General features: G+C 43.9%; 1 protein-coding gene across 11 annotated transcripts in view; it reads right to left on the reverse strand.

The window, feature by feature from the left end:
* The window catches only part of LOC132212023 (transducin-like enhancer protein 1), an 88,479-nt gene extending 61,486 nt beyond the window's left edge, over positions 1-26,993 (reverse strand). For 3 of the 11 annotated variants that reach the window (XM_059657004.1, XM_059657003.1, XM_059657006.1), the window contains exons 1-4: positions 25,624-26,987; positions 24,704-24,804; positions 22,488-22,551; positions 22,328-22,372 (exon numbers count right to left, since the gene is read on the reverse strand). In XM_059657004.1, the coding sequence (XP_059512987.1) occupies positions 22,328-22,372; positions 22,488-22,551; positions 24,704-24,804; positions 25,624-25,647 (234 nt within the window). In that variant the 5' untranslated portion in view covers positions 25,648-26,987. Of the gene's footprint in view, positions 1-22,327; positions 22,373-22,487; positions 22,552-24,703; positions 24,805-25,623 lie in introns of all 11 variants that reach the window. The other 8 variants (XM_059657001.1, XM_059656999.1, XM_059657002.1 and 5 more) reach the window with 5 other exon arrangements.
* Between the last annotated feature and the right edge of the window lie 269 nt (positions 26,994-27,262).

Here is a 27,262-nt window from a genome sequence, read left to right on the forward strand (position 1 = left end):
AGTTCTGTAAGCTTTTCAGACAGCTTTCTACCTCTTGCAAAGGCTAGACAACTCCAACGAAAAAAACTGCAGGCTAACTGTATTTTCCACCTGGAAATCATTTTCCTGATGAAAGCTGAAGCCGTATTTGGTTCCTGCTAATAGTCATAAATACTGATAACTAAACTTTCCCTGTATTTCTGACACCATATAAGGCAACAACATTATGTCAGGTTCAAGAGCTATGCCCAAACCAGATTTACATGGAACCTTTGTGCCCAGAAACTTAACCACCTGGGTAAAGGCCCCAACATCAAGCCTTACCATCATGGCTAGCCTCCCTTCACTGAGGCAACAGGAAACAGGTATCCAAATTATCTGTTCAGAACCATCTTTTAGTCTCCCTTGCCAAAGCCAGCTCCCCTGACTGACTTGCTTATGATAACAGAGTTGGACCTCATAATCCAAAAACTTGGGTTTGCATCTCAGTAAACCAGTACTACTAGTAAGTGCCTTTAAATCATTTCAACGGTGGGCCACAGTTCTTATCACCAATCTACTTCAGTGTTTCATCAAAATCAAGTAAGTTAACATGTGAACTACAGCTGAACTATTGCAAAGAGCTGTTTTCTTAACCCCATGGTCGGCAAACTGCAGCTCGCGAGCCACATGTGGCTCTTTGGCCCCTTGAGTGTGGCTCTTCCTAAGCCTTAGGAGTACCCTAATTAAGTTAATAACAATGTACCTACCTAAATAGTTTAAGTTTAAAAATTTTGGCTCTCAAAAGAAACTTCAATCGTTGTACTGTTGATACTTGGCTCTGTTGACTAATGAGTTTGCCGACTTAACCCAATCCTTGAAGGCCAACCTCACATCAATGTGAAAGCTGCCTTTCCCCTCAGTAACACCAGAAAACAAACTCTTCCACAGCCTTTGCCACCCTTTGATACACTACTATTAAGTCCATAGGTTTAAAATCACATCTAACATAAAACTACCACACAGATTCTTAATAGCTTTCAGCACCCATGTCTTCTCCACACGACAAGGTAGGAGGCATGAGAACAAGACACCTACTAAATATTTGACACAGCTCCCCTCTGCACCCTCTGCCACGAACACTGCCCACAGGGCACAGTCCATGTGCTTTTAAGGAATGGTTCACTGTCTAAAATGGAATCCCCTTGCACCCAATGATCAAGAGGCAACCAGACAAACTATTACTAAACAGTGTTCGAATAAGGCTCTGTTTACAGTAACAAATCACATCTTATGTTAAAAAGCAAAATTCAACTGAGTAAATTTGAAGATCTAATTGGTTTTACTCAATGAGTCATGAAGCAGACAGCAGCTGATCTAGGAAACAGAAAGAAGCTCCAAAGAGCTGTCCAAAAGGAAAGGTGTTTAAAGGCAGAAAGGGAGTGGAAAAAGAAAATTATGAGCAAAGAACGTACTGTTCTCAGGCAAGGTCACCCGCCTAAGGGGAATGGAGGGGGCCTATCAGTTGGATTACCTCACTTCTGCTATTGACTGGTTAACGGCTATGATCCTGGGAGAGGATAAAAACCTATTAAGTCTTGGTTTGCCAATGTGAGCCTTAACACAAGCGACTCCATTTTGAGCTCATTGTTTCTTATTAACACTTAGTAGGTATAAGATTCACATTTTTTTAAAATATATTTTATTGATTTTTCACAGAGAGGAAGGGAGAGAGATAGAGAGAGTTAGAAACATCGATGAGAGAGAAACATCGATCAGCTGCCTCTTGCACATCCCCCACCGGGGATGTGCCCGCAACCCAGGTACATGCCCTTGACCGGAATCGAACCCGGGACCTCTCAGTCCGCAGGCTGACGCTCTATCCACTGAGCCAAACCGGTTTCGGCAAGATTCACATATTTTAACTAAATTAAATATGATCAAATACCTCAAAGGCTAGATTTTGAACCAAACCTGGGTGTATTAAACTGAAGACATGTTCTAGGCATCTGAACTTACATTTTAGGATTTTATGATTCCTAAAAGCTCGACTCTTCACCTTCTTATACTCCTTACACCTAGTCTAATTACAAAGAGAAGAGGCCACTCCCCAATGTCTGCTCACTTCTCCACTACAGAGTCATGTATAATGAATGTTAACTGAAGCTCAATACAAGGTGAGAATTGCTTAAGAGTAATAGCCCATGGTCTCAAAGCAATCCAATGGCACCTTGCCCAAAGTCAGCTATGGAAAGGGAAACTCCATCACCATTAAATTGCAAATTGATGGATCATAAAAAATGCTGTTTATGCTGAGGGCTGGCAAACTGATTTTTTTGGTTTCACTGAAGAAACATCAAAAGCCACACCATCTTTCCTGGGAATTCTAAATAAATGGCCTGGAGAAGAAATGGAAACAAGAACAGAGGAGGACCTTTATCCCACCTGTCTCCTCCTCCTGTGTCTGGAACAGATAGACAAGCAAGAATATGAAAACAAGCCCTGCCAGCGTGGCTCAGTGGTTGAGTATCCACCCAGGAACCAAGAGATCACCGGTTCAATTCCCAGTCAGGGCACATGCCCGGGTTTCGAGCTCGACCTCCAGTAGGGGGCATGCAGAAGGCAGCTGATGGATGATTCTCTCTTATCATGGATGTTTCTCTCTCTCTCTCCCTCTGACTCTCTCTGAAATAAATTTTAAAAAAAGAATATGAAAACAATGCACACAAAGGAAAACAGATAACGTCTCAATCACTTCTGACTAGAAGTTTCTGAATCTGTGAAATGACAATGTTAAATACAGAAAAAATGTTCACCCTCACCAGCAACCAAAAAAACCCGTAAGCTTTGTTGTAAGGTGGGTCATTCTGGACCAGTTAAGTTAGTTTATTAAAAAAATTAATGAGATCCAACATTGATGAGTCCTCTGGGAAACAGAAACCATCATAACATTACTGATGACAGAGTAAATTGGTAGTCATCTTAGAAAGCAACTGGGCAATGTGTTCTAACAGCATGAAATTATTCAAACCCTTTGGTAAGGCTTCCCACAGCTAAGAATTTATCTTAAGGAAATAGTTCAAATGAAAAGCATTTCATGCATAAAGCTGTTCACTGCAGCACTGGTTTCAAAGCAAAGAGAAAAAACAGGTAACGATGTAACAGCAGTTCAACACATCAGAAACATTTGCAGAATTTCTGAAAATCTTAACATTTGCCCTCCTGAGAAATCAGTTGTCTAATACCAGGAGAACAGTATTAGACCCAAAGACAAGGCAAGTAACCATTAAAGTCACATGTACGATAATGATGTTTAAATAGCCAACACATTACCAGATGAAGCAGGAGGAGAACAAAGACGTGATGTTAGTGTGCCTGTGTGTTTTTTTTACAACATATGCATGTGGCCAAGGACTGTTGATATCCAAAATAAAAACGGTGATTATGCTGTGAGGTAGGGTTCCTGGTGACTTTTTATTTTCTTCCAGTGACCTTGTGAACACCACCTTTGATTTACTGTCTAACTCTATTATTAAAGTGGAAAGAGAGAAAAGGGTGGTCAGGCCCACCACCTCTGTGATTGACAGTGGCACTGAGTCACAACAATGCTGGCACACCATGAAACCATGTGGGTGCCTGGCCCTCCCTCTTACAATCCTCACGTCACACATGGAGAAACCGACGTCTAAAGGAAATGACTTGCCCAGGATCATAAAGCAAGATTAGAGGCCACATTCTTTGCCTAGTCCTTTCTCCAGGAAGCAGAAACGGAAAATTGGGACATACTCTAGATCAGAAATAAAGCTGATAAATTCAGCTTTGTTTTGCAAAGCAATACAACCCAAACAGGACTGCAACAGCACAAGGCCAAGGCCATGCCGTCCCTCAGCCAACAATGGTATCACAAGAAGCGGTCCCCGTCTGTCAGCAACAGGGGCACTGCATCCTTATTGCCCTGCTATGGATGTAGGCATTTTACAAGGGACCTCAGTTATCAATTGTGAACCTTAGATAAGCAAGTCACAGCCAAACTGCACTTCAGTTCTTTCCTCAGGCAGAGAGTGTTAGTGTATCAGTACTAACATCAATCTGGCCCACCAATAGAGCAAAATCCACAAAATCACATCTACAAATACATCTCTATTTCCTGCAGATGACATTTATATACCTGGAGAAAAGTCAAGATGTTTAAATAAAAACCACACACCCAAAATGACAGATGCAAAACACTGAAAATAATCTACTAATATAGCACTGTCTATTTTGGAGGGGGGAGGAGGGACCTTTGCCTAGAGACCTACTTTAGAGTACCCAATATTCACACCAGATTTACTACTACCCCTCACCATACACCTCATGAAAGGGCTAATTTTACCTTAAATTTTAATGCATCAGAGTAGCTTTCTTTTAAAATAGAACTGTGTCAATAAGCCGACTAATCACATTTTGGGTAAATCCAAATGAAAAGAATTTGGGGCCCTAACCGGTTTGGCTCAGTGGATAGAGCATCAGCCTGAGGATTGAAGGGTCCCAGGTTCGATTCCAGTCAAGGGTATGTACCTTGGTTGCGGGCACATCCCCAGCAGGGGGTGTGCAGGAGGCAGCTGATCAATGTTTCTCTCTCATCAATGTTTCTAACTCTCTATCCCTCTCCCTTCCTCTCCGTAAAAAAATCAATAAAAATTATATTTTTTTTTTTAAAAAAGGAAAGAACTTGGGGTGTCATTAAGTTGAGGTTGTAATGAGGTTATGAGGAATTCTCAAACTTAAGAATGCTTTGGAATCACCTGAGAGACTTGCTAAAAACATGAGCAGCTGGGTCACCCTCCCAGATTCTGAGTCAAGCGACCTGGGGCCCCAGCATCAGCACTGCTCTCAAGTTTCCAGGTGATGTGTGGTTATTGGACTAAGACCACAGCTGAGAACCGCTGTCATCCCTTAACCACAACAGCGGCAGAGCCTACTGCTTAGCACACTGCGGGTCCTTCTTACACCTACTCTCAAATCCTCAATCTGAGCAGGTCCCCTGAAACTAGGGTTTATCCAAGTGGGCCGGTAGGCCAGGTCTGCCTCTCTCCAGAGCCTTGCCACAATGCCATGGCCGCCTTCTCCACACATTTTTTTTTTTTTTACAAAACAAGACCAAGGCAAGATACACAAACGGGGGGTGTTGGAACACATTTGCCTACTGTGGGAAACAACCTCAAACGATATTCATTTAAATGATTCCACCCATGGCAATGTAATCTCGCCCCCTCCTTAAACCCTATGATTAAAACAAAACAAAGGGTACCAGATGACAGAAACCCTTTAGTGGCTCAATTAATCAGAACATAAGTCACCAATTACTGGCAGATAATAACTTTTGTGTTCCATCTCCCCCTCACTTGGCAGCTCCTACCGCATTCTAAATCTGAGCCCTTTCCAACTGGGCGCGCCGACTCTATCCTTTCACTGCTCATCCTTCACTGTGGCTTCTTTGGAAACAAGGAGGGGGTTAAGAGAAAGGGGGGAAACCTGCTGAAGGCTGCTGGGGCGGTGATAGCAACACTAATTGCTCCCATTCTCTGGCTCCTCCTGAGACAGATTGCAGGGCCTGCATCTCCGGAGAAAGCTCTTGCTCTTGTATCTCCTTCGTGGCAGCTCTCAGCAGAGCAACTCAAGTGCCCTTAATTGTTTATGTTCTTAATGCAGAGTCTCTTGAATGCATTCATTTTTAATAGCAGGCTTGAATATGGGGCCTATCAAAGAATGACAAAGCAACTCTATTCATTGGTTCTCCTTTCTAGCAATGATGGTCTTTTGATTTATTTGCAAATGACAAGCTTTGCTGGCCCCACTTGAGGGCTGCACTTATTTTTTTTAAGAATTCAGTTGCATTTCCAAGATGAAGTTGAGTCTGCAACACTGTGTATTTGTGTAAATTCCACCTCCCCCCTTCAGTTCCTTCTAATTAATGACTTAAATGTTTTGACCCAACTGTTGCCAAGCAGAGCATTTGGAGTTTAATTTGTCAGTTTGGTAAAGATGCATCCCTGACAAAAGCATGGCAGCTGTTTTGGTGCCTAAACAGCACATTTCCATTATTCAGAAGCCCTTGTTATGGGGTTCAGACAGTGTGCTGTTCACATGAAATCATATTGACTTGTCCCATGATAGAAAAAGACAGCATTTGGCAGCCTCAAAGGAAAATGCACTCTGTAAAGCCACAGAAGGTTTTTAAGACAAACTCAGTAGGGTGAATCACAGAGCGCCTCTGTGAAGTCATCACCCATTGTTCTCAGAAGGGAAAGCGAACAAGCCTCCCTGAAACACATCCCAGCAAACACACACCTTTCACCCTCTTCACAGGTCTTAGTCATGAGGGAATTCTTCAGAAATTAGATAATATCATACAATAACAGAATTAGTGGGAGGAAAAGCCGACTACATCATCATCATTGCAGGAAGGCTAAAATTACAATTACGAAAATAAAATATGTAGAGACAATGGCTGCCCAGGAGTATGCAAATATCAAGTTACCTATGAAAACTGGGTTTCTGAGAAGGTTCTTCCTTCAAATTTTGTAATGTTATTTTCTTTGCAATAAAATTAAAAACACTTCTCACTGTAACTACCTTGTAGGCCTATCTTTGGTTGGAACTGACTTTCAACTGTCTGGGATCACTATCTCCATACCTTCCAGCATGACAAAGCAAGCCACCAGCGCACTGTTGATCATTGGTTTGAGCATTTCCCATCACCCTGCTCCCCACATCTTCTTTGGAGAAAACTGGCTCAGCAGTTTGGCATGAATATTTCTCTAACAGGTTGGAATCTCTAGCCAATCCAGATAGTGGGAAAAGAATTTCCTGCCTGAGGTGACTGTGGACAGTGCGTCCTAATTTTTTGCTGCACATGAATGACACGGCCACTCTTCTCCCAGAGTGACTTCTTAGGGAAGCAACTAGTCCACCAGGACACCATGTGGCACAAAGCAAAATGGCCACAAGTTAGAGACATCAGCGACGGTGAGGCCCCAGGGCAAAGCCACTGAGCCCCCAACTCCATCTCAGCCTGGAAGCCCCCCCCAGACCATTACTGCCCCACAGTCTGAGTCACTGGAGCGGTGGTACCTGGGAAGGAAGACAAGGAAGGTTCTTGGCCTTCCCAGCTGGAACCTGGGATTTACTTTTCAATCAACATCATGCACCAAGAAACCTGCACAGCACCAGAATGCAATTTACTCTGAGGGTGGCCAGAAGACTGTTTAAGGGAGGGGACTCCACCACAAATTGGGAGCCTGCCTCTGCTTTAGGAACAGCATGCACTGCTGTGCCCAGCAAACATGGGCATCACAGGTTGCGAGCCACTGAGGTAGAAAAAAACTTGTGCGCAGTGAAGTCAGCAGGGGAGAAAAAATTATTTTCTCAAAGCATCTTACTTAGCTCATGATTAAAATGAAATCTGGAATGCTGGTGAAAATTTTTCAAAGCATAACCTTTTGGAAAAGCTTTTAAGTATTTAAGAAGATGCTAAGTACAAGGATCCTAGATGACAAACTTCACTAGTATATTGAAGATTCACAGAATATTAACTCAGCTATGCAGGTGGGGGCAAACAGGAATATCATTTTAAATACAAGTTAAATTATTCTTAAAAAAAAAAAACCTAATCAATACATCATAATACAATCCACACAGAAATCTAAGCAAGAGAAAAATAATGATCATTTCTCCAAGATAACAGTCAAACTACTTTTCAGGGGGATGTGTGGTGTATGAACGAGAATTTATTCAGAGTTGCATGGATTGACAAAAAATATATATATAATTAAAAGTATGCCAAAGACAAGCCCCGGGTCCTCTTATGCCCGGTCATGACAATTTGCAATTTTAAATTGTTGCAATGTGAGTCTAAAATATACTGGGAGCTGTTAAATGAGAGGGGAGAACAACTAAATCATGAAAGTGAGAATGATTTATAAAGGAGGGGCCCCCAGAAGTTACCACTCCTGTAATGCACCAGTTATTTTACAAGTAGACAAATCAATTTCTGTGCTCGTGTTTTTAGAAAGCATCCCAGATATTCTTCCATTAATTATGTGGGTTCAGGACATGTCAATTCTCATTTCCCAGAGCACCAGAAACCAAATTTAACCCACAGATTGTGTTACACTGGTCTGCCCTCACAGGGTTCCCACAGGGCTGGCTTGGTTCAATAATGCCGAGCTCCTTCTGGAAGAACAGCATAGACTTCCTGCCATTTGGACTGTGAAACACAGTAATTCACCAGGGAATAAAGGTCAAGGTTGCACTTTTGGTCATTACTGAATCATTTGAGATGATCTGTGGTGAGGATGAGAGGAAAATCGAAGGCTGTGAGAATGCTGCAAATGGCTTGACCTCAGACCAATTTTCGTCTCCATCTGTCTAATAGACATGTGGATAAAGAGCCCTCCCTCCTTCTGGGCTGCTGGGCTGTTTTCAAATCTGCAGCACAAGCCAGGAACCAGTTAAACAATACATTAATAGGGGGAAATAACCTTCTAAGCCCCAGAGTGACGCTTACTCAGGTTTTGGGTCATTGGCTAAAGTTTGGAAGGCAGTTTCTCTAGTCTGCAAGCAGTACTGCAGCTAACTCAAAATTGTAACGAATACAGAGAATCATCTGCAGCGCAGGAGCATGTCAAAATTTCCTTATTTGTACATGCAAATATATGCATACCTACACCTCCACCCCCCACTAAAAGACATCCACATTCCATTATGTCTGTTAACACACACACAAAGGGAGCAGCAGTTCCAAACACTGCATGCTGCTGAGAAATCAATCTTTTTTCAAGTGTCCAATTAATGCTATTTAATCATTATTAAGGCACTTCAATCCTTAAATACAAAATGGGAACCCAGAGCCTAATTATCATTTAAGCACGGAATCAATGTTAATATCCAATTTTATACTAATACTCCCCTTTACTAGTTTGGCCGAGCTACTTTTTTAAGGGAATGTTGTGCCATATATAAATTTAGGCCCCCACAGTACATCAATGTCAAACAACATCGTGTCAAGCTAAGATTCAATTCAGGTAAGTGCCACTGCCAAATTTTCTTGTTCCCAGACGGGCTTTAAGATTATTTTATTGCTTAAAATTTAATTTGTTCCAACTCGTGTCTCCATGACAACGTTGGCTAACCCTGCAAATCATTTGGGTAATTGGATATCTTATCTTTCTATTGCTCTCAAATCGAATGATTCTGCTAGAATTGTAACAGCCAATCAAATTTACAGTCCTCCTGAGTAATAGACTTGGAAAAGTAGCCACATTCATCTCCTCTTTACAGCCATATTAACCAGTATGCGACAAACAGTAGAATCTGGTCTTCAAACTATACTCCAAATTATAAATGGTGTCAATACCAATATTCTCACAGTGCAAAGTCTACTCAAAAGCCTCTTCCCTTTTACACTGTTTTGAGAAGCAACAATTGGGACTCATTCCATATAAAGCTTGAGCAATTTCAGTACTTTGAGGGAAACTGACAAGAGTAATTCTAGTAGCTAATCAGAAAAAAATAAAAAGAAATCACAGTTTTGCAGGATATTTGACCTTGTGATAAAATAATAACCAAACCAATGGCTGCACAAGATTATAGTGTATGCTGACATTGATGTTTCTGCGGTTCTTTAGGGGGCATAAGCCATATTAGATCCATTCGTCAAGAAATAAGAATACAGATTTAGCAACCAGTTCAAAAAATCCCTATACCCTTAGAGAAATCCAAAATGTGACACCTCTTTATACTTTTTATCTCACAAACATCACAGCATTCAGGGTAGTCAATTATGGAATACAGATTTCCTATAAGATTCAAAAGTCAGCAGATCCCCTCCTGAGTTACTGGTATGATTTTGGTCTTTGATCAGCTAAAAAGTACAAATGTTGGATACACTTCAGTGGTCCAAGTCCAATCTCTTGGTAGCTGTGCAAGGAGATCGTCCAGACACTGTAAAAGCCAGTCAGCTTACAAATGAAAAAGGCTTCGGAACCAGGATGAGGGGGTTGTCAAGAACCTTGAACTTTCCCTGCAGACACTCAGGACTTCAGGACTCCTCAGGCTAAACACAGAGAGACAGAAACCTGGAGCTTCTCAGTACACAGGTGTCAGGCAGTTGAGCTTTTAAGCAAGTGTGAGAATAGGTACTGGCACAATTTGTCTCAGCTGTCTTCCTTTATCCCCAATAGACATACACAAGTTTCTACTGCATCCTACTTGGCCATAACAGACAAGAGCCTAAACTTCCAGTATATCCAATTCCAATGGCCCTGCTTTCCTGCCCTGTGCATTTTTTTTCCTGCTTTCCCAAATAATTAGCACAGAGCAGAAGCTGTGAATGTGACAGGACACAAAAATCTCAAGCCCAGGATGTACATGAAGAACATAATTTTTGCAAAGCACCTTACAAGTTTTCATAGCCAAAAGATATACCTCACCAAAAGATAGACATCATCAAGGCTGAAAACGACTTCTTTCTCTAACCAAGCAACAACTTGGCCTTGTAATTCATACGCACCCTCTTACCCACCCCTCTTTTTCAGGGTGATAAATTAAGAGTTGGATTTTCTACATTACATTAAAAAGAAAAAAATCAGAAATGCACCTCCCATCCTTTATTCTGCCAAAACTCACTTCAGTAAAATGAACCAAATCCTCTTTGTTGTTCATCCATTCCCTTAAATGAAAAAACTCAACACAACTCTATTTTCACTGGTATTTGTATTAACTACTTAAGGCTGCCGCCTTCCAAGGGCTTATTTTACTGTTTGGCCTAAATAGGTCATTTTAATTCCTCTAGATTCCTTAGACAACGGGCTGCCAATGGGATTTGCATTAAAAAAAAAAAAAGTTTCGCCAGGGGATTGTCAAGGGCGGGGGGGAAAAAAGGAGACATATGTAATACTCTTTGTAATACTTTAAGCAATAAAACAATAAAAAAAAAAAAAGAAAAAAAGTTTCCTTTGGAGCCTTAAGATAACTGCTTCTGATCTTAGAAGGAAACAAATAAAAAACTTAGTCATTGAGGGAAAATAATGAATAGTGAATAATTTAGATGGAGGGAGGAAGGAAACTGGGCTTGAAAAAACACGATGGGAGTGTGGCCTGGAATTCAACAACAGGGTACAGTTTCAAATGGATCAATAACAGATTTCGAGAAGAGCTATCCTCAGAGTACCCAAGTGCCAGGCACCACTGTGTCTGCGTAAAGAAACTCACTCAATCCTGTAGGGTAGATGCTGTCTTCATTCCTAACCTACCAGCCTATTAACTCTTTTGTAAGGAGGAATACTTAATATCCACACAAAGTGGGGACAGAGGGGCTAGAAGGATTTTACAGAGCACTCCTATAGCACAATTCCTAGGGCATGTGGGAACTCAATGGATGGGGACTATGACTACTCACTCTAATGCCCCAAATAAGCTTACTCATCAATCATAAACCCACAAAGCTGACTTTTGAAAGCCAAAGCTGAAAAAGACAATGCTAGAGACCCAAATGGGTACCTGTAGCTGCAGGCTGCATAGGACCGGCTGCCCTTCCTCCATCCCGGTGGGCCATCCATTCTTTATTCTCTCCATACCAGACCTAGATGCAGATCAGTGTTAAGACCCCCTTTCCTAAACCTAAAGCAACCTTTTTATTTTCACTCACTAATCCATAGAAGCCTTTCAAATGACATATATAAAGGCGGCTGCATTTTGTTCTCTAAAATCAATTTTCTCCCCAGCCATCAAGTAGATGTTCCCGCACAGAGAAAGAACAGCCCTTCCCTTCTAATTCAAAAATCCATACTGTCATTGCCCTTGCAAACTGCTAAACAAGCAGTATTGGCAAGTCACTTGTGTTCTGTAATATATTTACTGCAAATCCCAAAGGCTTGCCTCCTAATGCAGTTTTCTATTGTGTCTGTGCGTGTCAATACACTGGCTGGTCACCTTACTTGTAAGAGGCTCTGACTGGCTGTTTGCTCAAGGCATCAAGAGGGGACTGAGGCTGCACTCCAGGAGGCCCCTTGCCTTGGAAAGCCTCCTCCACGTACAGGAGTACTCAAAGAGGTTTTGTTTTCTGGTATTTCACACCCCTCTACCACCCATGGCCTCTGAGGCCAACTTAACTTCTTCATTAAGACAGTTTCCAGCCACACAGTCCAAGGTCAGAGTCCTTTTGCACAATTATTTCCCAGTTTTCCTACCTATCAACACTAGAGCTATTTCCCCCAGCAAATATAATGACTGCATCTCAAAGGTGCATTACACAGGGCCAAAAGGCAGGAAGGCTTGGGGAGGGAAATTGGCTTTCCTGTCTTAAGTACAAATCTCACTTTCAGGCGGCAGCTGAAAAAGAAAGTACTGTAACACCGTATATAATTGTGGATCACCTAATACAACCATGCCAAAAACACAAAGGACAAGTCCAGGAGGAAAATGTTGTAAAATATTATAAATAACTACTAAAAAGGAATTCTTAAAATGTACTTAGAGAAAATTCCTCCTCCACATTATCAATTTAAAACAGAGTTGATAGCTAGAGGAAGGCTCAGCCTTCTAACAAGCCATTTTAAAGTTTTCCAGAATTACTCATTTATCCATATAGGGGAGGGTTGGGGGTGGTGGTGCAAAAGCTCTAGGTAAGACATTTGACAAGCAGATATTACAAAATGTTTACTTATCGATTCGGTATCATATAGGTGGGTACATATAAGTGTTCACTGTATGTGTCTTTCCTCTTTCTGTATATTTGAAATTCTTAAGAAAATGTTTGGAGGGCAAAGACTGTAAGTAAATAATTAATGAGTATATTCATTACTATTGAGAAACCTGGCAACTAAATCAAGTTTAATGCCTTGAACAAAACTTTTAATTCAATTTATCCACACTACTCTATCAGGCCTGTGGTCAACCTTAGGAGATAAGCAGTGGTTCCAGGGATAGTAAATGACACACACACTCAGTTCATATGGAAGCCCAGACCTTAGCAACATGCTACTTCTGTTTCCTCTTTTTTTTTTTTTTTTAGTACAAACCCAAATCTATTACAATTAAACTCCCCATTAAGAAGCCTCGGTGGATATTCTGACTACATATCACTTTTCCAAAAGGAAAACAACTTGAGCAAACATGGTTAGATGAGATTATTAGAATTAAACTCCTATAAAACATCTAGTGAAATCAAATAGAGTTCATTCTATTTGGCATTTTAGCATAAGGACCCATACTCTCAATTCAAGTTTTTAATCTGGGTTCCGTGGACTTGCTGAAGAATCCTAACATGTCCACAAAGAGCCCAAATTGCTGGGCAAAGCTATTGTGTACTATTTTTTGTACAGACAGCTTTCAACTCGTTCTTGTATAGATTCAGGATCCAACTACCACTCTACATAAGAAGCATTTTAAATGCTACTAAACAAGTGCCTACGCTGCCGGACTCATTGGGGAGGGTAGATAGATGTAAGTCTTAAACTCAAGCTTCAAGCAGACTGCAAGCTAGCTAGAGTAACAAGAGGCACATGAAAAAACATTATTACAGAAATCAGAGGAAAAACAGCGGTGAGACAGCTCCTGTTGGAGCAGTCGTGGAAGCCTTGACATAAACAGGCAGTGTTGTTACTGGAACTGGACCTTGAAAGATATCGAGGAAGGCCATGTGAAGTTTGACAAAAAGGCCTGGACTTTTTATACAGAAAAAAAGAAAAACACAAAACACATTTTAGGCATGAAGAAGAGACCCATTGGGCTGGATTAAAGGACCTGGAGAAAGGAAAGGAGGTGGCCAAGTTAAGATGGCCAGGGACACTAACCAGGAGCAGACACAAAGATTGTGAGTGACGGGCAGAGGCAATTATTGGAGTAGGAAGTCAAAATTAGAAAGGACAGACATAACTGAGTAAGTAAAAAAACCAACCAAACAAAAAAGCAAGCCAGCCCCTAAAGGTGTTTTGCATTCATTATCTTAAAAATACCCCCTTTCCAGGGCTAGAGTTCCAAGAGTGTTTGAAATGTAGGGCCAGTGGTCTGTAGAGTCAGCATGCCCTTGGGCCACACAGAACAAGCCACTGTGGTGTACTGAGAATAGGAGGACTTTTATTTCAACCCCTCCTTTGAAATTTTCCATTTATGTACAATAAAAATATACAATATATTAATATGAGAATATATTTACATAGCTTATAAATTTATAAGTAAACAGTCTGGTAATATGTTTTCAAACATTTTACTGACAGGTTACACAAAATACCAGACAAATAATCTGGTTAGATCAGTAATGGTACTAGTATCAAACCCAGCCTAGTTCCACATGTATTTTAGCGGTTTAACAAATTGCATGATTTGGACACACAAGTTCAAATACACCTCCTACATTGCCAGAAACAACTGATTTCACTTCATCAAGTGAATATCTACTAACACATTGAAAATAGTTATGTACACAACTCTACCCCTCCAGTGGGCACAGTGATATACACCCACCACACTTAATAGCAGTTTTTCTCTATATGGCAGATTTTTAAAAAATGTATCTGATGGATAGAATTCTCATTGTTTTTTCCTTCTATTCAAAATGAACTTTATCTTACTCTTTTTCAGCTAACATATTTTGTGGTCAAAGAATGACTAAGAAGGAAATACTACTACAAGAAAAACTAAAAATTAAAACATTACTTTTTTAAAATATATTTTATTAATTTTTTTTTACAGAGAGGAAGGGAGAGGGATAGAGAGTTAGAAACATCGATGAGAGAGAAACATCGATCAGCTGCCTCCCGCACCCCCCCACCGGGGATGCACCCGCAACCAAGGCACATGGCCCTGACCAGAATCAAACCCGAGACCCTTCAGTCCGTGCAGGCCAACGCTCTATCCACTGAGCCAAACCAGTTAAGGCTAAAATGTTACTTTTTATACCTAATATGAGAACATGTGGAGAAAGGGGATAAACAATGTGCTCACAATTATGACTTGATGTTGTTTTAAGGCAGGCAAATGAATCAAACTTAAAAATGATTAAAAATCCTATAAAGAGGTAATATGCAAATTGACCATCACTCCAACACACAAAATGGCCACCCCCATGTGGACACAAGATGACTGCCACAGATGGCCGGCAGGGGAGGACAGTTCGGGACGACCAGGACAGCAGGGGAGGGCAGTTGGGGGCGACCAGGCCTGCAGGGGAGGACAGTTGGGGATGACCAGGCTTGCAGGGGAGGGCAGTTGGGGGTGACCAGGCTAGCAGGGAAGGGAAGTTAGGGGCAATCGGGCCGGCAGGGGAGCAGTTAGGCGTTGATCAGGCTGGCAGGGGAGTGGTTAGGGAGTGATCAGGCTGGCAGGCAGAAGCAGTTAGGGGCAATCAGCCAGGCAGGCAGGCGAGCAGTTAGGAGCCAGCAGTCTTGGATTGTGAGAGGGATGTCCGACTGCCCGTTTAGGCCCGATCCCGGAGTCCCAGATTGGAGAGGGTGCAGGCTGGGCTGAGGGACACCCCCACCCCCATGCATGAATTTCGTGTACTGAGCCTCTAGTCTGAATTATAAAATAACGAAATAAGGATTTTGTGCAAAATCACAAGTTATTTGATAAGCGAGTTATTTGTGCCAACATTTCTTGGAGTTTCATAAAAAGAGTTATAGTAACTGGATAGTCTATCAATTGAGCCATTCTATAATCATCAGTTTTGCAAACAATTTTAGATACCATTTTTTTCTTTAAATGAGTGAATGGCAATACATGACTATCTAAATTTATTTTAAAATGTCAGTGTAAATCATCTTCACTTTTTAGATCAAACCATCCCTCAGAAAATTAGAAGATCTCTCCCACACATAAGTGCCTTCTCTCTCTCTCTCTCTCTCTCTCTCTCTCTACTTAGGTAAAACACCAAGCCACATACACACATGGAACAATCTTATGGCACATTTCTTACTGTGGAACTCACCAACCCTATTAGTGAGGACTACTTTGAAGATATAAACGTCCAATCTTGTCATATAAGTGGACAGACCAAAACAGCTATCTAAAATTTAATTAAAAACCATATATCCAACACATTCCACATTAAAAGGGGTTTGACACTCAGGACATCTTATAGTTCTGAGAATTTCAATTTTAAAATAATCTGACGCAACAGGAACTGGAGGGGATGAGATGACTGAGTACTGAATATATATTTAGCATAACCACCACACAAGATGATTTATTTAAATATTTGCTAAGGGAACAGATTTTTTTTCCCTCTGTGTTTCTTTCTTTCTTTTTTTTTTTTTTTAAATATATTTTATTGATTTTTTACAGAGAGGAAGGGAGAGGGATAGAGAGTTAGAAACATCGATGAGCGAGAAACATCGATCAGCTGCCTCCTGCGCACCCCACACTGGGGATGTGCCCGCAGCCAAGGTACATGCCCTTGACCGGAATCGAACCTAGGACTCTTCAGTCCACAGGCCGACGCTCTATCCACTGAGCCAAACCGGTTAGGGCATTTCCCTCTGTGTTTCTTAATAAACACTGTTTGGAGGAACATCTTAAACCCTCTGGCCAAAAACTCTCAATTGACACATGGGAGGTGAGGTGCCAGGTTCTGGTAGGGGTGCAGTGTGACTCCCCTACGGAGAGATGAACCAAATCTTAGAACCTGCCTAATCTAAACCCTCATTTTTCAGAGAGAAAAACTGAGGCCCAGGCAACTTGTTAATGACTTGCCCAGTCACTAATCGAAGTCCCGAACTGAGGGACCTCATCGAAGTATTTACACCAAGGCAGATCCTACAGATCACAACAGTTCCCAATGGGCCATCCATTCCACCTTTTTTCTGCTGTCTCTGACTTACTTCCCTCTTCTCATCCCTATTTCCAACCCTGGCTGGTGCTGCCTTTATATATTTCGTTCCTATTGGAGTTTTTTTATATCAATTTTGAATTTTAAAAACAACCTCGTTTATCCTGAGTACCAAGTTTTTTGATACCTCCCTTAACTTCTCCCAAGGCAAGAGCCTCACTTCCCCTCACCCTAGTCCAGTGATGGTGAACCTTTTGAGCTCGGCGTGTCAGCATTTTGAAAAACCCTAACTTAAATCTGGTGCCGTGTCACATATAGAAATTTTTTGATATTTGCAACCACAGTAAAACAAAGACTTATATTTTTGATATTTATTTTATATATTGAAATGCCATTTAACAAAGAAAAATCAACCAAAAAAATGAGTTTGTGTGTCAGAGGTTTGCCATCACTGCCCTAGTCAGTCAGCCCTGGACAGAAACCAGCAACAAGCCCAGCTGTTGAAGGGTTTGTGTAAGTGCAGGTTTCATAGTAAGGACTCAGCCCTGTATGCTGATAAAAAACAACAACAAAAAACCAAAGGCTAATCTTGCACCTCAGAATCTGGCTCTCGAAACACGGGGAGCTTTATCTCTTTTAACTTATGCTTGTAATGGACAGGCCTGGCTAATGAAAATAAAGCTGGGGACTACTCCAATCCTGATGACAGCTACCCTCTTTGTAGTACAAGATTAACACCTGGTGGAGCTTAACGCTGAGTGTCTGCACTCTAGCTAGTCATTTCCATTCGGAGACACTGACTTAGAATAAAAAATCTCAAAGTGAGAAAGTGTAGACAGAGAACGCAATTGGTTAAAAATAGGGAGAAAGGTAAAATTTGCAGACAAATAGCAAGACAGTCACATCTACGGAATCAACCAACAGGTAAATCCCTAACAGTTCCACCTAAATACTTTTTTTAAAACTACTAAAGAACAACTTATTTTTTAAGAGAGACTTTAAAAGCACACATCAAAACTGTGGAAGCAGGTCTAATCTAATATTGGCATGGTCTGAGAAACTGTGCTTGCTGAAATAATGCATGGAGCTTGGAAATGTTAAGCTCTCATCTGGTTTTTCCTTTTGCTCCTCTCCTTCCGCACCCCATTACCAGGACTGTAGAATATATCTTTACTTCCAGAGCTAGTCCTTTCATTTATGTTCTTCGCCGCCCTTGGAGAGCCCCCGGTGCTGACTCTGCCTGCTCTCCCGAAGAATACAGGCAGTGAGACAAAGTGACTGACCAAGCTCACTGCACCACTGGGCCTCAACCAGGAGTCCTGGCCATGTTTCAAATTTTCTTTGATTCTTCGAAGTTATTTTAACCTGCAGACAGTGTTGCTAGGTTGGTTACAAGTGCAATCAGTATTGCTAATTTTCATAACTTTTAGGAAATGCGCCCAGCCCCAAAGTGTCTTGTAAATCGTGAAGTTGGTCAGCACAGATCAAGAGTGAGAATAGGAGAGACAAGCAGCTAGGCCAGGGGTCCTCAAACTTTTTAAACAGGAGGCCGGTTCACTGTCCCTCAGACCGTTGGAGGGCCGGACTATAGTTAAAAAAAAAACTATGAACAAATTCCTATGCATACAGCGGTGGCAAAAACACCCGGAGGGCAGAATAAATGTTTTCGGCGTGCCGCATGTGGCTCGCGGGCCGTAGTTTGAGGACTCCTGAGCTAGGCAAACCTAAGTCACTACACAGAGGCCCAAGGGTGTTTCCCCCACTGGCCTGATCCTCAGGGAAGAAACACTGAATTGAGGACCAGGTGACCCAAACTGAAGCATCAACAGGTGCTCAGCCCTGACAAAGCCCAGACTCTGAACAAGTGCTGCAGGTAGAGCAAAACACCTACCCCCAATCTACCTCACAGCATGAGGCAAATCACTTTTGACAACGGGGAAGTGCTGTATAAATTCCAGCCACTAATGAAAACTCATGGCATGGATTCACCAGCCTGCTGAAAAGATACACAAATGGAACAAATAAGGCTTACATACCAATTTACAGAACACATTGTTCCCAAAATATCAAATGAGGTAATACCAGGCCACATGACAGAGAAAAAAGCCTTTAAAATCCACATGGCTAGCTGGGCCAGTGTTGCTCAGTGGTTGAGCACTGACCTATATGAACCAGGAGGTCACAGTTCGATTCCCGGTCAGGGGCACATGCCTGGGTTGTTGACTGGCTCCCCAGTGGAGAGCATGCAGGAAGCAGCCAATCAGCGATTCCCTCATCATTGATGTTTCTATCTCTCTCTCCCTTCCTCGCTGAAATCAATAAAAACATATATTTTTTAAAAAAACTTACACAGCTAAACACACTAGGCAGAAACCTCAAAGCAACTAGACTAGACTGACAGTAACCTGCTGGTTTTTATTGTACCCTAACACTTTGGTGGTATCAGAATTGCCTTAATTTTTCATGAGAAGTCTCCACCTTCCTTGTATAGAGTTAGCTAGAGTTTAAAATCTACCTAGAGAGAAATGGACAGGCAGAGATCTATACCAGTAAAAGACTCAAAAGAAAAAACATTTGTCTAATGCAATGATAAAAGATTTAAGTATCCATTACCACCACTAAGCCGTTGACTTCTCAGTAACCAGCCACAAATGGGAGCAGAGAAAGTCAGGGGAAGGCTTATCAGGAAGTGTTGACACAACATAAACATGGACTGTGGGCACCAAACCAAGTAAGGAAACCACAATTATACCACTCTTGATTTGGACGCACTTCCACTTTTTTTTTCCCAGACGGAAAAGTCTGGTGAGACTTGACACTGAAATCTCTAAAACTCACTCCTTCAACAAACCCGCTGAAAGGTGGGAAGGGAGAGCCGCCGTCACACTGGAGATAAATCTTAACATTAAAGCTCTCTCCACGGAAAGTTTCCCCATCACTGCATTTTTTTTCAGTAACAAAGATGTTGTCAGAAATGACAATTTTTTTGTGTCCCCAGATGATGCCTTGCTAGCATTTGGTTATAAGCCATAAAGCAGGACTAATTTCAGCCTGTCAGGAGTCTCGCTAATGCCCAGTTTCCCCCTAGAGAGAATTCCTGTCAAATCTAATGAGAGCTCCAAAGGCCCTCTCTACAATATAATGAGCACTTAGGCCATGCTGGTGATCAGGCGGCAAAAAGCATCAATTTGAGCCTGGCTACACCCTGGGGGCCAGACGTCACCAGTTTTAATAAGAATTATGATTACTAGCTGCATAGAATGTCTCCTCAGAACTTATTATTAATGTGTGACATTCAGGAGGATGTTTTTCAAATGTAAGGCCACTTTAAACTGAATTATAGCACTGCTTTGCATACCACTCTTGTTAAGGGTCTGTCAGCATTTACAATATAAACTAAATTTCAGAGAGCTGAATTCCCTACTATGAAGAATATGGCATCTCTGAGCTTTTCACATTTTTCAAATTACTGAGCCAATTACATACAGCATATTATTAATGCATACTGGCTCATAGATGGACAAATGCCTCATGGAGTACAGGTTATTAGAAAACTATTTTCACACCATGGATGTTCCTGACCCTCTTCTGCCCTTCTTCCTTTTCCTATGCAAAGAAGAGGTCACTGCCATGTAACCTATAGGAACCCAGAAGAAATACACACCTCCTTAGCTCCCCCAATAAATCCAGCACCAGCATATGTCACACAAAGGTGGCATTTCCTTGTAAAAGAGTCAGGGAGGTTATTAAACCCTTTCAGTTAAAAAAAAAACTTGATGTTTTCTTAATCTTCCAGAATACTTGTTAGGAAAAAAAAAAAAAGATGGAGTAGGGGGCTTTAGGGTTAACTTATTCTAAACAATGACAGGTTAGAACTTCTTGACCAAGTTTATTTGTGTAATTTATTTAAATGACCACAGATCTTCTAGGCCAGCCGTGGGCAAACTGGCCCGTTTGAAATGAATAAAACTAAAAAAAAAAAAAAAAGACCATACCCTTTTATGTAATTATGTTTACTTTGAATTTATATTAGTTCACACAAACACTCCATCCGTGCTTTTGTTCCGGCCCTCTGGTCCAGTTTAAGAAGCCATTGTGGCCCTCGAGTCAAAAAGTTTGCCCACCCCTGTTCTAGGCCAATTACTATCAACAAGTTACAAGTGTTCCAATCAGGCACTAGCCATTTAAACACACAAACACAAAGACACAAAAACTAAGGCAGAAACCCAACATAAACTAAGCTACCAACTCTGTAAATCAGAATAAAATCAGCACTTTGAAAGGCCCAATGGTATTATTAATGAAAGGCCCTGAATGTCACTATCTCTTTCCAAACACATATCTGAGAACAGATCTAATGTACAGGAAGATAACTTAACATTATGAAACCTATGATGAATTAAAAATCAAAGAGTGCAGAGTTACAAAAGCAGAATTCAACTCTGAAACACACTTGCTTAATGAAAGTCTTTGAATATAAGGAAGATCTGAAGCCTGAACTAATCAATTTCTCCACTGTGCCCCAGCCGGTCAGCCATGCTCTTTAATTTAATGAAACAAGGGTTTGAGATGAAATAGCACATATACATCAAGTAAGAATTGTATTGTTGCACTTTGAAATGTGTCCAACTGTGCAACTTCATCTGATGATAATTTTTTAAGAGGCAATCGATTTCTAAAAGACTTATTGTACCAGCGTCTTGATGAAAAAGTGAATGTCAGCATATCTCCAGAATACTTACGCCCTGCCATTAATGCTTTCTTTGGCAGACAATGACTACTCAATCGAGGGTCCTTTGGGCTGAGCAATCATTTAGCTTTTCTTCTCTTATGAGGTCCTTAGTGCCTTGTTCCAGCTCAATACTCTTTTTATACACCATTATAGTAGCCATAAGTGTGAATTTTATGGGAACTTGCAAACTCATAGTCATAGCTAGAGCTTTCCAGTCACTAATCTTTTCATGCTTTTAAAACCACTAGGACTGAAGCAACTCCCAACATATGCTGTGGCTATAAAGGAACACTTTTTTTTCACCTCCAAACCTGCACCAATTGAGAATATTTTTTCCAAAAATATATATGCAAATAAGCCACTAATTCTGATTAGCACTTTATGCAGCCACAAAGCATAAAGAAAATTCCATAGTTAGTCTTATACCTTGTTTAACCTTATTTAAAGACGGGAGTCTTTCACAGGCACCACACTTCTTTCCAAACCAGAACAAAAACATTAGCAACTTCAGCAACTCTACAGAATGCCAAAATCTTTCAGGGAGAATATATCTATCCAGGTAGAAAAGGAAACTCAGAGTCTCAATTCCCATCTGCCTATATAAACAAGCTAGTTTACATTTCCAAGAACCTCTCACTCAGTCATTTAAAAATTGTGTAACTGTCAAGAAGCAACCCTTGCTGCAGAATACTACCACCAGTTTGCAGGAAGGGAAACCAAGGCAGAAAAATGGCATACAACCCCCCTCCCCCCCCCCAGAAGACAAAGCCAGTATTAAAAAACCATGACTCATTTGTTGTTTTAGCTTGAGACTGAATAAAGCTTACCTGTTTGTGCATTTCTATGTTTAATCCATATGACATTTCATAATACTGTAAAAAAAAAAAAAAAGAAGCAAGCATTTCATTAACTCACATTTTATAATGCTAAAAACACATATTTGCTCATATTACATGAAGAGGAAAGAGTCTAATCTTGGATACCTACCATCACGTAGTGCCTCTGCATTTCTGTCTTTTCACTTGCCAGTTTCTCACATTCCAATTTAAGGCTACGAAAACAAAACAGGCAACTTAATGTAAACATTATGTCACTTGTTTTAACATCTGCCTCACATATTTGCACTTCAAGTAAAAACACAGACCAATTGGGAAAAGCCATAAACTATCTAGGTCAGTGGTCGGCAAACTGCGGCTCGCGAGCCACATGCGGCTCTTTGGCCCCTTGAGTGTGGCTCTTCCACAAAATACCACGTGCGGGCACACATGTACAATGCGACTGAAACTTTGTGGCCCACGCGCAGAAGTCGGTATTTTGTGGAAGAGCCACACTCAAGGGGCCAAAGAGCCGCGTGTGGTTCGCAAGCCGCAGTTTGCCAACCACTGACTAGGTTAACACCCAAAAACTTTGTCCCTTCCTTTAACAGAGAAAAGAAATTAAGTGAGCATTATAGGGTACCCACTCAGCTATCCTTTTTCTTCTTGGTGCATCTGACCTGGTCAGATGACAAGAAGGAAAAATCTGTCTAAACCTCTGATCTACTCATAAGACTGTTTTCTCCTGGTGGTCATCTGTTCACTCCTACTTCCCTGCATCAAGGTTAGCTTCTCCACCAAAATCTGGCTGTGGCTTACTCTTCAGTCTCAGGCATAGGCTGTACTATCTTTGCCAACTCAGTCTCTAGGTTGTAAAGTTACTTCTACATTTGTTGGTCCCTTTTAAAAACTTTGGTTTTTAAATCCCTGCCAAAATATGTCAAGCCAATACTGCAATAGTGGGTTGAAGTCCCTCCCTGATTGGTAAACATGGTGTGGGCAGGTATGCCTCAAGCTCTAGAGATTATCATCTTCAAGTAGACAAAAGGTCAATAATCAGAAAGCCTCTGACAAAATAAGAAAATTCAGCCCTAGCTGGTTTACTAAGTGGTTAGAGCATTGGCCTGAAAACTGAGGGGTCTGGGGCTTCTTGATTCAGGTCAAGGGCACATACCTCATTGCAGGCTCAATCCCCACCCAGGTCTGGGGCACATGTGGAGGCAACCAATCCATGTGTCTCTCTCACATGGATGTTTCTCTCTCTCCCTTCCCTTCTACTCTGTCTAAAAATCAATGGTAAAAAATATCCTTGGGTGAGGATTGACAACAAAAAAAGAAAAGAAAGACAATTCACACTAATGCATGTGTGTGCCTTTTCTTAACCATGACAAAAATAAAGTCAATTACAGCGCTAGCTGGTTTGTTTCAGTGGATAGAACGTCAACCTGCAAACTGACGGGTCCTGGGTTCGATTCCAGTCAAGGGCACATACTGGGGTTGTAGACTCAATCCCTCAGCAGGGGGTGTGCAGGAGGCAGCGGATCAATGATTCTGTCTCATCATTGAGGTTTCTATCTCTCTCTCCCTCTCCCTTTCTCTGTGAAATCAATAAAAGTATTTCTTAAAATAAAATAATAAAATTGTCAATTGCAGTTATTTCTTAGCTCTGATCAGTTAAAACTTCATAGAAACAAGAGAAGAAACTTAACATTTTTTTTGAAAGTCCACCATGAATTGGTTGCTTTACAGTTTTCACTTAGAAATCTTTTGAAGTAGGTCTCATTAAATGAGACTAAAGCTGAGATGGATATAAATGTAACTCCAATTCCCTGTCCTACCCAAACCAACCTAGAATGACACCAAAGCTGGTGAGTTTCCCTTACACACATCAACCCCCTCATTGCCACCAATACTAGACACAGCAAAAAGCATCTAACTTTCCATAATGGACTTTGCCTCAGACCACCCAATTCTCTAGCATGGCAAACAAGTGATTTCAACATTGGCTTTAACTCCCTGAACCCGCACCCCAGGGCTGGGCCATTGGCTGAACCAAGGTTTTAGCTCAGTCTGTTGCAAAATAAATAAATGTAGTGCAAATATTGATGGTTCTCATGCAATTCCTAAATACACGAAAATAGACTCCCTGGAACAGCAGCAAACGGGTAAAAGGGAAACAATGGGAGTAGGAGGAGACAAGAGAAGGGGCTGCCCAGGAAGAGCCAGGAAAGAGGGTAACGTGAATGACAGATCTTTACTGCGACTCCACACGCCACCGCCTGGACGCCTGAACTAAGTACAGCCGTCACCACCGCCTCCACCCAGCTGGGCGACGAGGAGCACCAGGCTGTCCCGGCGAATATTCGCCCGTCAAGGCCGGACACGCACCTGTGATACTGAGCCTGCAGAAACTGGAATTCCTCTTTAATGCGGTCCAGGGACTCTGGAATAGTGAACTTGAAGGGCTGGCCTGCAGCCTGGTGCGGCGTCTGGGGCGACAAGCGTGGGGGACGGAGGGTCGGAGATGTGGGCGGATGGATAAAGCAGTAAGTCAGAGGAGAGAAAAGTGGGTGGGATACAAACAAAACAATAAAGTTAGAAGTGGTGGAAAACGGAGTCTTGAATTCGAGTTTGCGCTTTACTTTGAGGGAGAAAATGAACCCTTCTCCAACCCCCAGCTTCTAGAGAGGCTCGGCGCCTCTTCCAGCCTCCAGGGTGGGTCGTGGTAAGTGCGCCGGGTCACCCGGCTGGAAGGAAAGGGGTTCCCCAGCCGCCTCTGAGAATCGGGCCAGATTGTGGAGATCGCCGCCCCCTCCCCCCGGGGGCGAAAATGACCCAGGGGACTAGAGGAGAAAAACAACTCCCAATCGCTCCCAGTTCCCAGAGTCGCCTGGGCCACCTCCAGGCGCGCCAGAACGGGGGGCCTCATTGATATGCAAATAGGCGAGACCAGAAACAAAGGGGGGGGGGCGCCCTACCCACCCCGGGAAGGGGAGGATGTGGTGGTGGGAGCCAAACCCCAGCCTCTCCGGGCGCCCCCGCCTTCCCTGTCTAGACGTCAAGTAGGAGTGAGCCCACGGGAATTGGGGGGAAATTGGGAGTTTCAGCCCATAACCCACCCCTGGAGGCCAGCAGCCGCGACCTCCCAGCCTTGCACTTCCAGAGACCGGGGGTAGAGTGTTGGGGGGGGGGGGGGTCGGCCAAAATGTAGCAGTCACCCACCTCCCTCCGGCTAGGAAGAGCACCTCCCCCCACCACAGCCCTGCCCCCCCACCCCCACCCCAGTCCCCCAGCCAGCCGCGCCTCACCGGGTGCCGGCTCTGCGGGAACATCGCTCTGGCGGTGGCCGCGGCCCTGTTCCCGGGCAACTCAATTCTCCGCTCAATTTCCAACTTTAATCCCGCCGAGGACAATTAAGCTGGGAAGCAGGCAGAAGCGGGACGCGCCGGGGGCCCGCCGGCCACGCACGCAGGCGCGCTCGGAGGGGCGCACCGGCCACTCGGCGCCCCGCGGCTCCTACTCCAGCCGGTGCGGGCTCCCACGTTCAGGGCCACATCGCGGGGCAACCCGGGCCCGGCTGCACCCAGAACCTCCGCGGCGACGCACTGTTTTCCAACCCGCGGGCCTCGACCGCCCGGGCGGGGAGGTGGGGGCGCGGCGGCTCCGGCCCGCTCCCGGAGGCTATCCGCGTGCGCGGCAAACGTCCCGGGCAAACAAATCCAGGCGGGTTGCTTTCCTTTGCTCTTCTCCCGGGGCGTCTCTTCCCCCGGGTTTCCCCGTGGCGCCGGCGGCGGACGAAGTGCAGGTGGTTCGGCGCCCCCGGCTAACCCCACACAAACAAACCTGGTGACGTTCGGAGCCGACCCCCGCGGGCCCAGGCAGCGCCTTCGGGCGGGCGGTCGCAGGCCCCCGAGAGACGTGAGGGGAGCGAGGTAGGGGCCGCGGTGGAGCTCAGTCCCGGCAGAGGAGCGCTGGATGACGCCGAGGCGGGGAAAGTGCGGAGGACGCGCCCGGAGGCTGCTCGGCACACCCCGCGCGACCGGCACTCGATGTTCCCTCCGGTGGCACAAACGTTCCAGGCCCGATGGGGGCTACTCCACGGAAGGTAGTCCCCCGGCCGCCCGCGGCTCCTGGAGGCTGGGGCGCATCCGGACGCGGCGCCCGATGAGCACTCTCCCCGCACGACCGGCCCGGCCGCTTCGGACCTTTCCTCCGAGCCCCTTCCTCGGTCTTCTTTCCTTCCCTTCGTCTGCCTCCACGTAAAAGGCGCTCCAGCCCGCTGCAAAGTTCTCTTACGACCCCGGGTACGACATCTAGAGATGGTGGCGAGGAGAGCAGAAGTGAGCTCTGCGGCTCGGCCTCCCTGCCGGCCGGCAAACTCCGCGGGCGAGTCTGGAGTAGTCGCGACGCGGGCAGCCGGCGGGGGTTAAGTCACCGCCGACCGGCTGAGGTCCGGGCTGGTGGCGCGGGTCCCGCCCGGCCTGGAATAGGTGTGTGGGTGGGGGGGGGGGTACGCGGAGGGGTGCAGCCAGCTGCCTCGGGGACGCGGGGCACAAGGAACCCGCCGACGCCGCCGCTGCTCCTGCAGCCGCCGCTCCAGCCGCCGCCGCCGCCCGCGTATCTCGCGCCGGTTACATTAACACGCGGTTTCACACTCCGGAGCTAACCAGCGCGAACCCCGCCCAGCCCCACGCGGGCCCCGCCCAGCTCCGCGCAGGAGGGGGACGCCAGCACCGAGCAGGCGGGCGACGGAGGCCGGGGCGGTTGGGAGGGGGGAGCTAGCCAGCGTCAGCCAATCGCGTGTATCGCGCCCAACGTGGGGTGCAGACGCCATACCTCCCCGGAGCCTATGGCGGCGCAGCACTGGACTGGCCGCCCTGCTCCCACTCCCCCTCCTCGTCCATCTTACTGGCTTCCATCCCCGCTGTCTCCCCCGTCTCCCTCCCA

Source organism: Myotis daubentonii, chromosome 11 (assembly GCF_963259705.1).
Source record: "Myotis daubentonii chromosome 11, mMyoDau2.1, whole genome shotgun sequence".
Lineage (NCBI taxonomy): Eukaryota > Metazoa > Chordata > Mammalia > Chiroptera > Vespertilionidae > Myotis > Myotis daubentonii.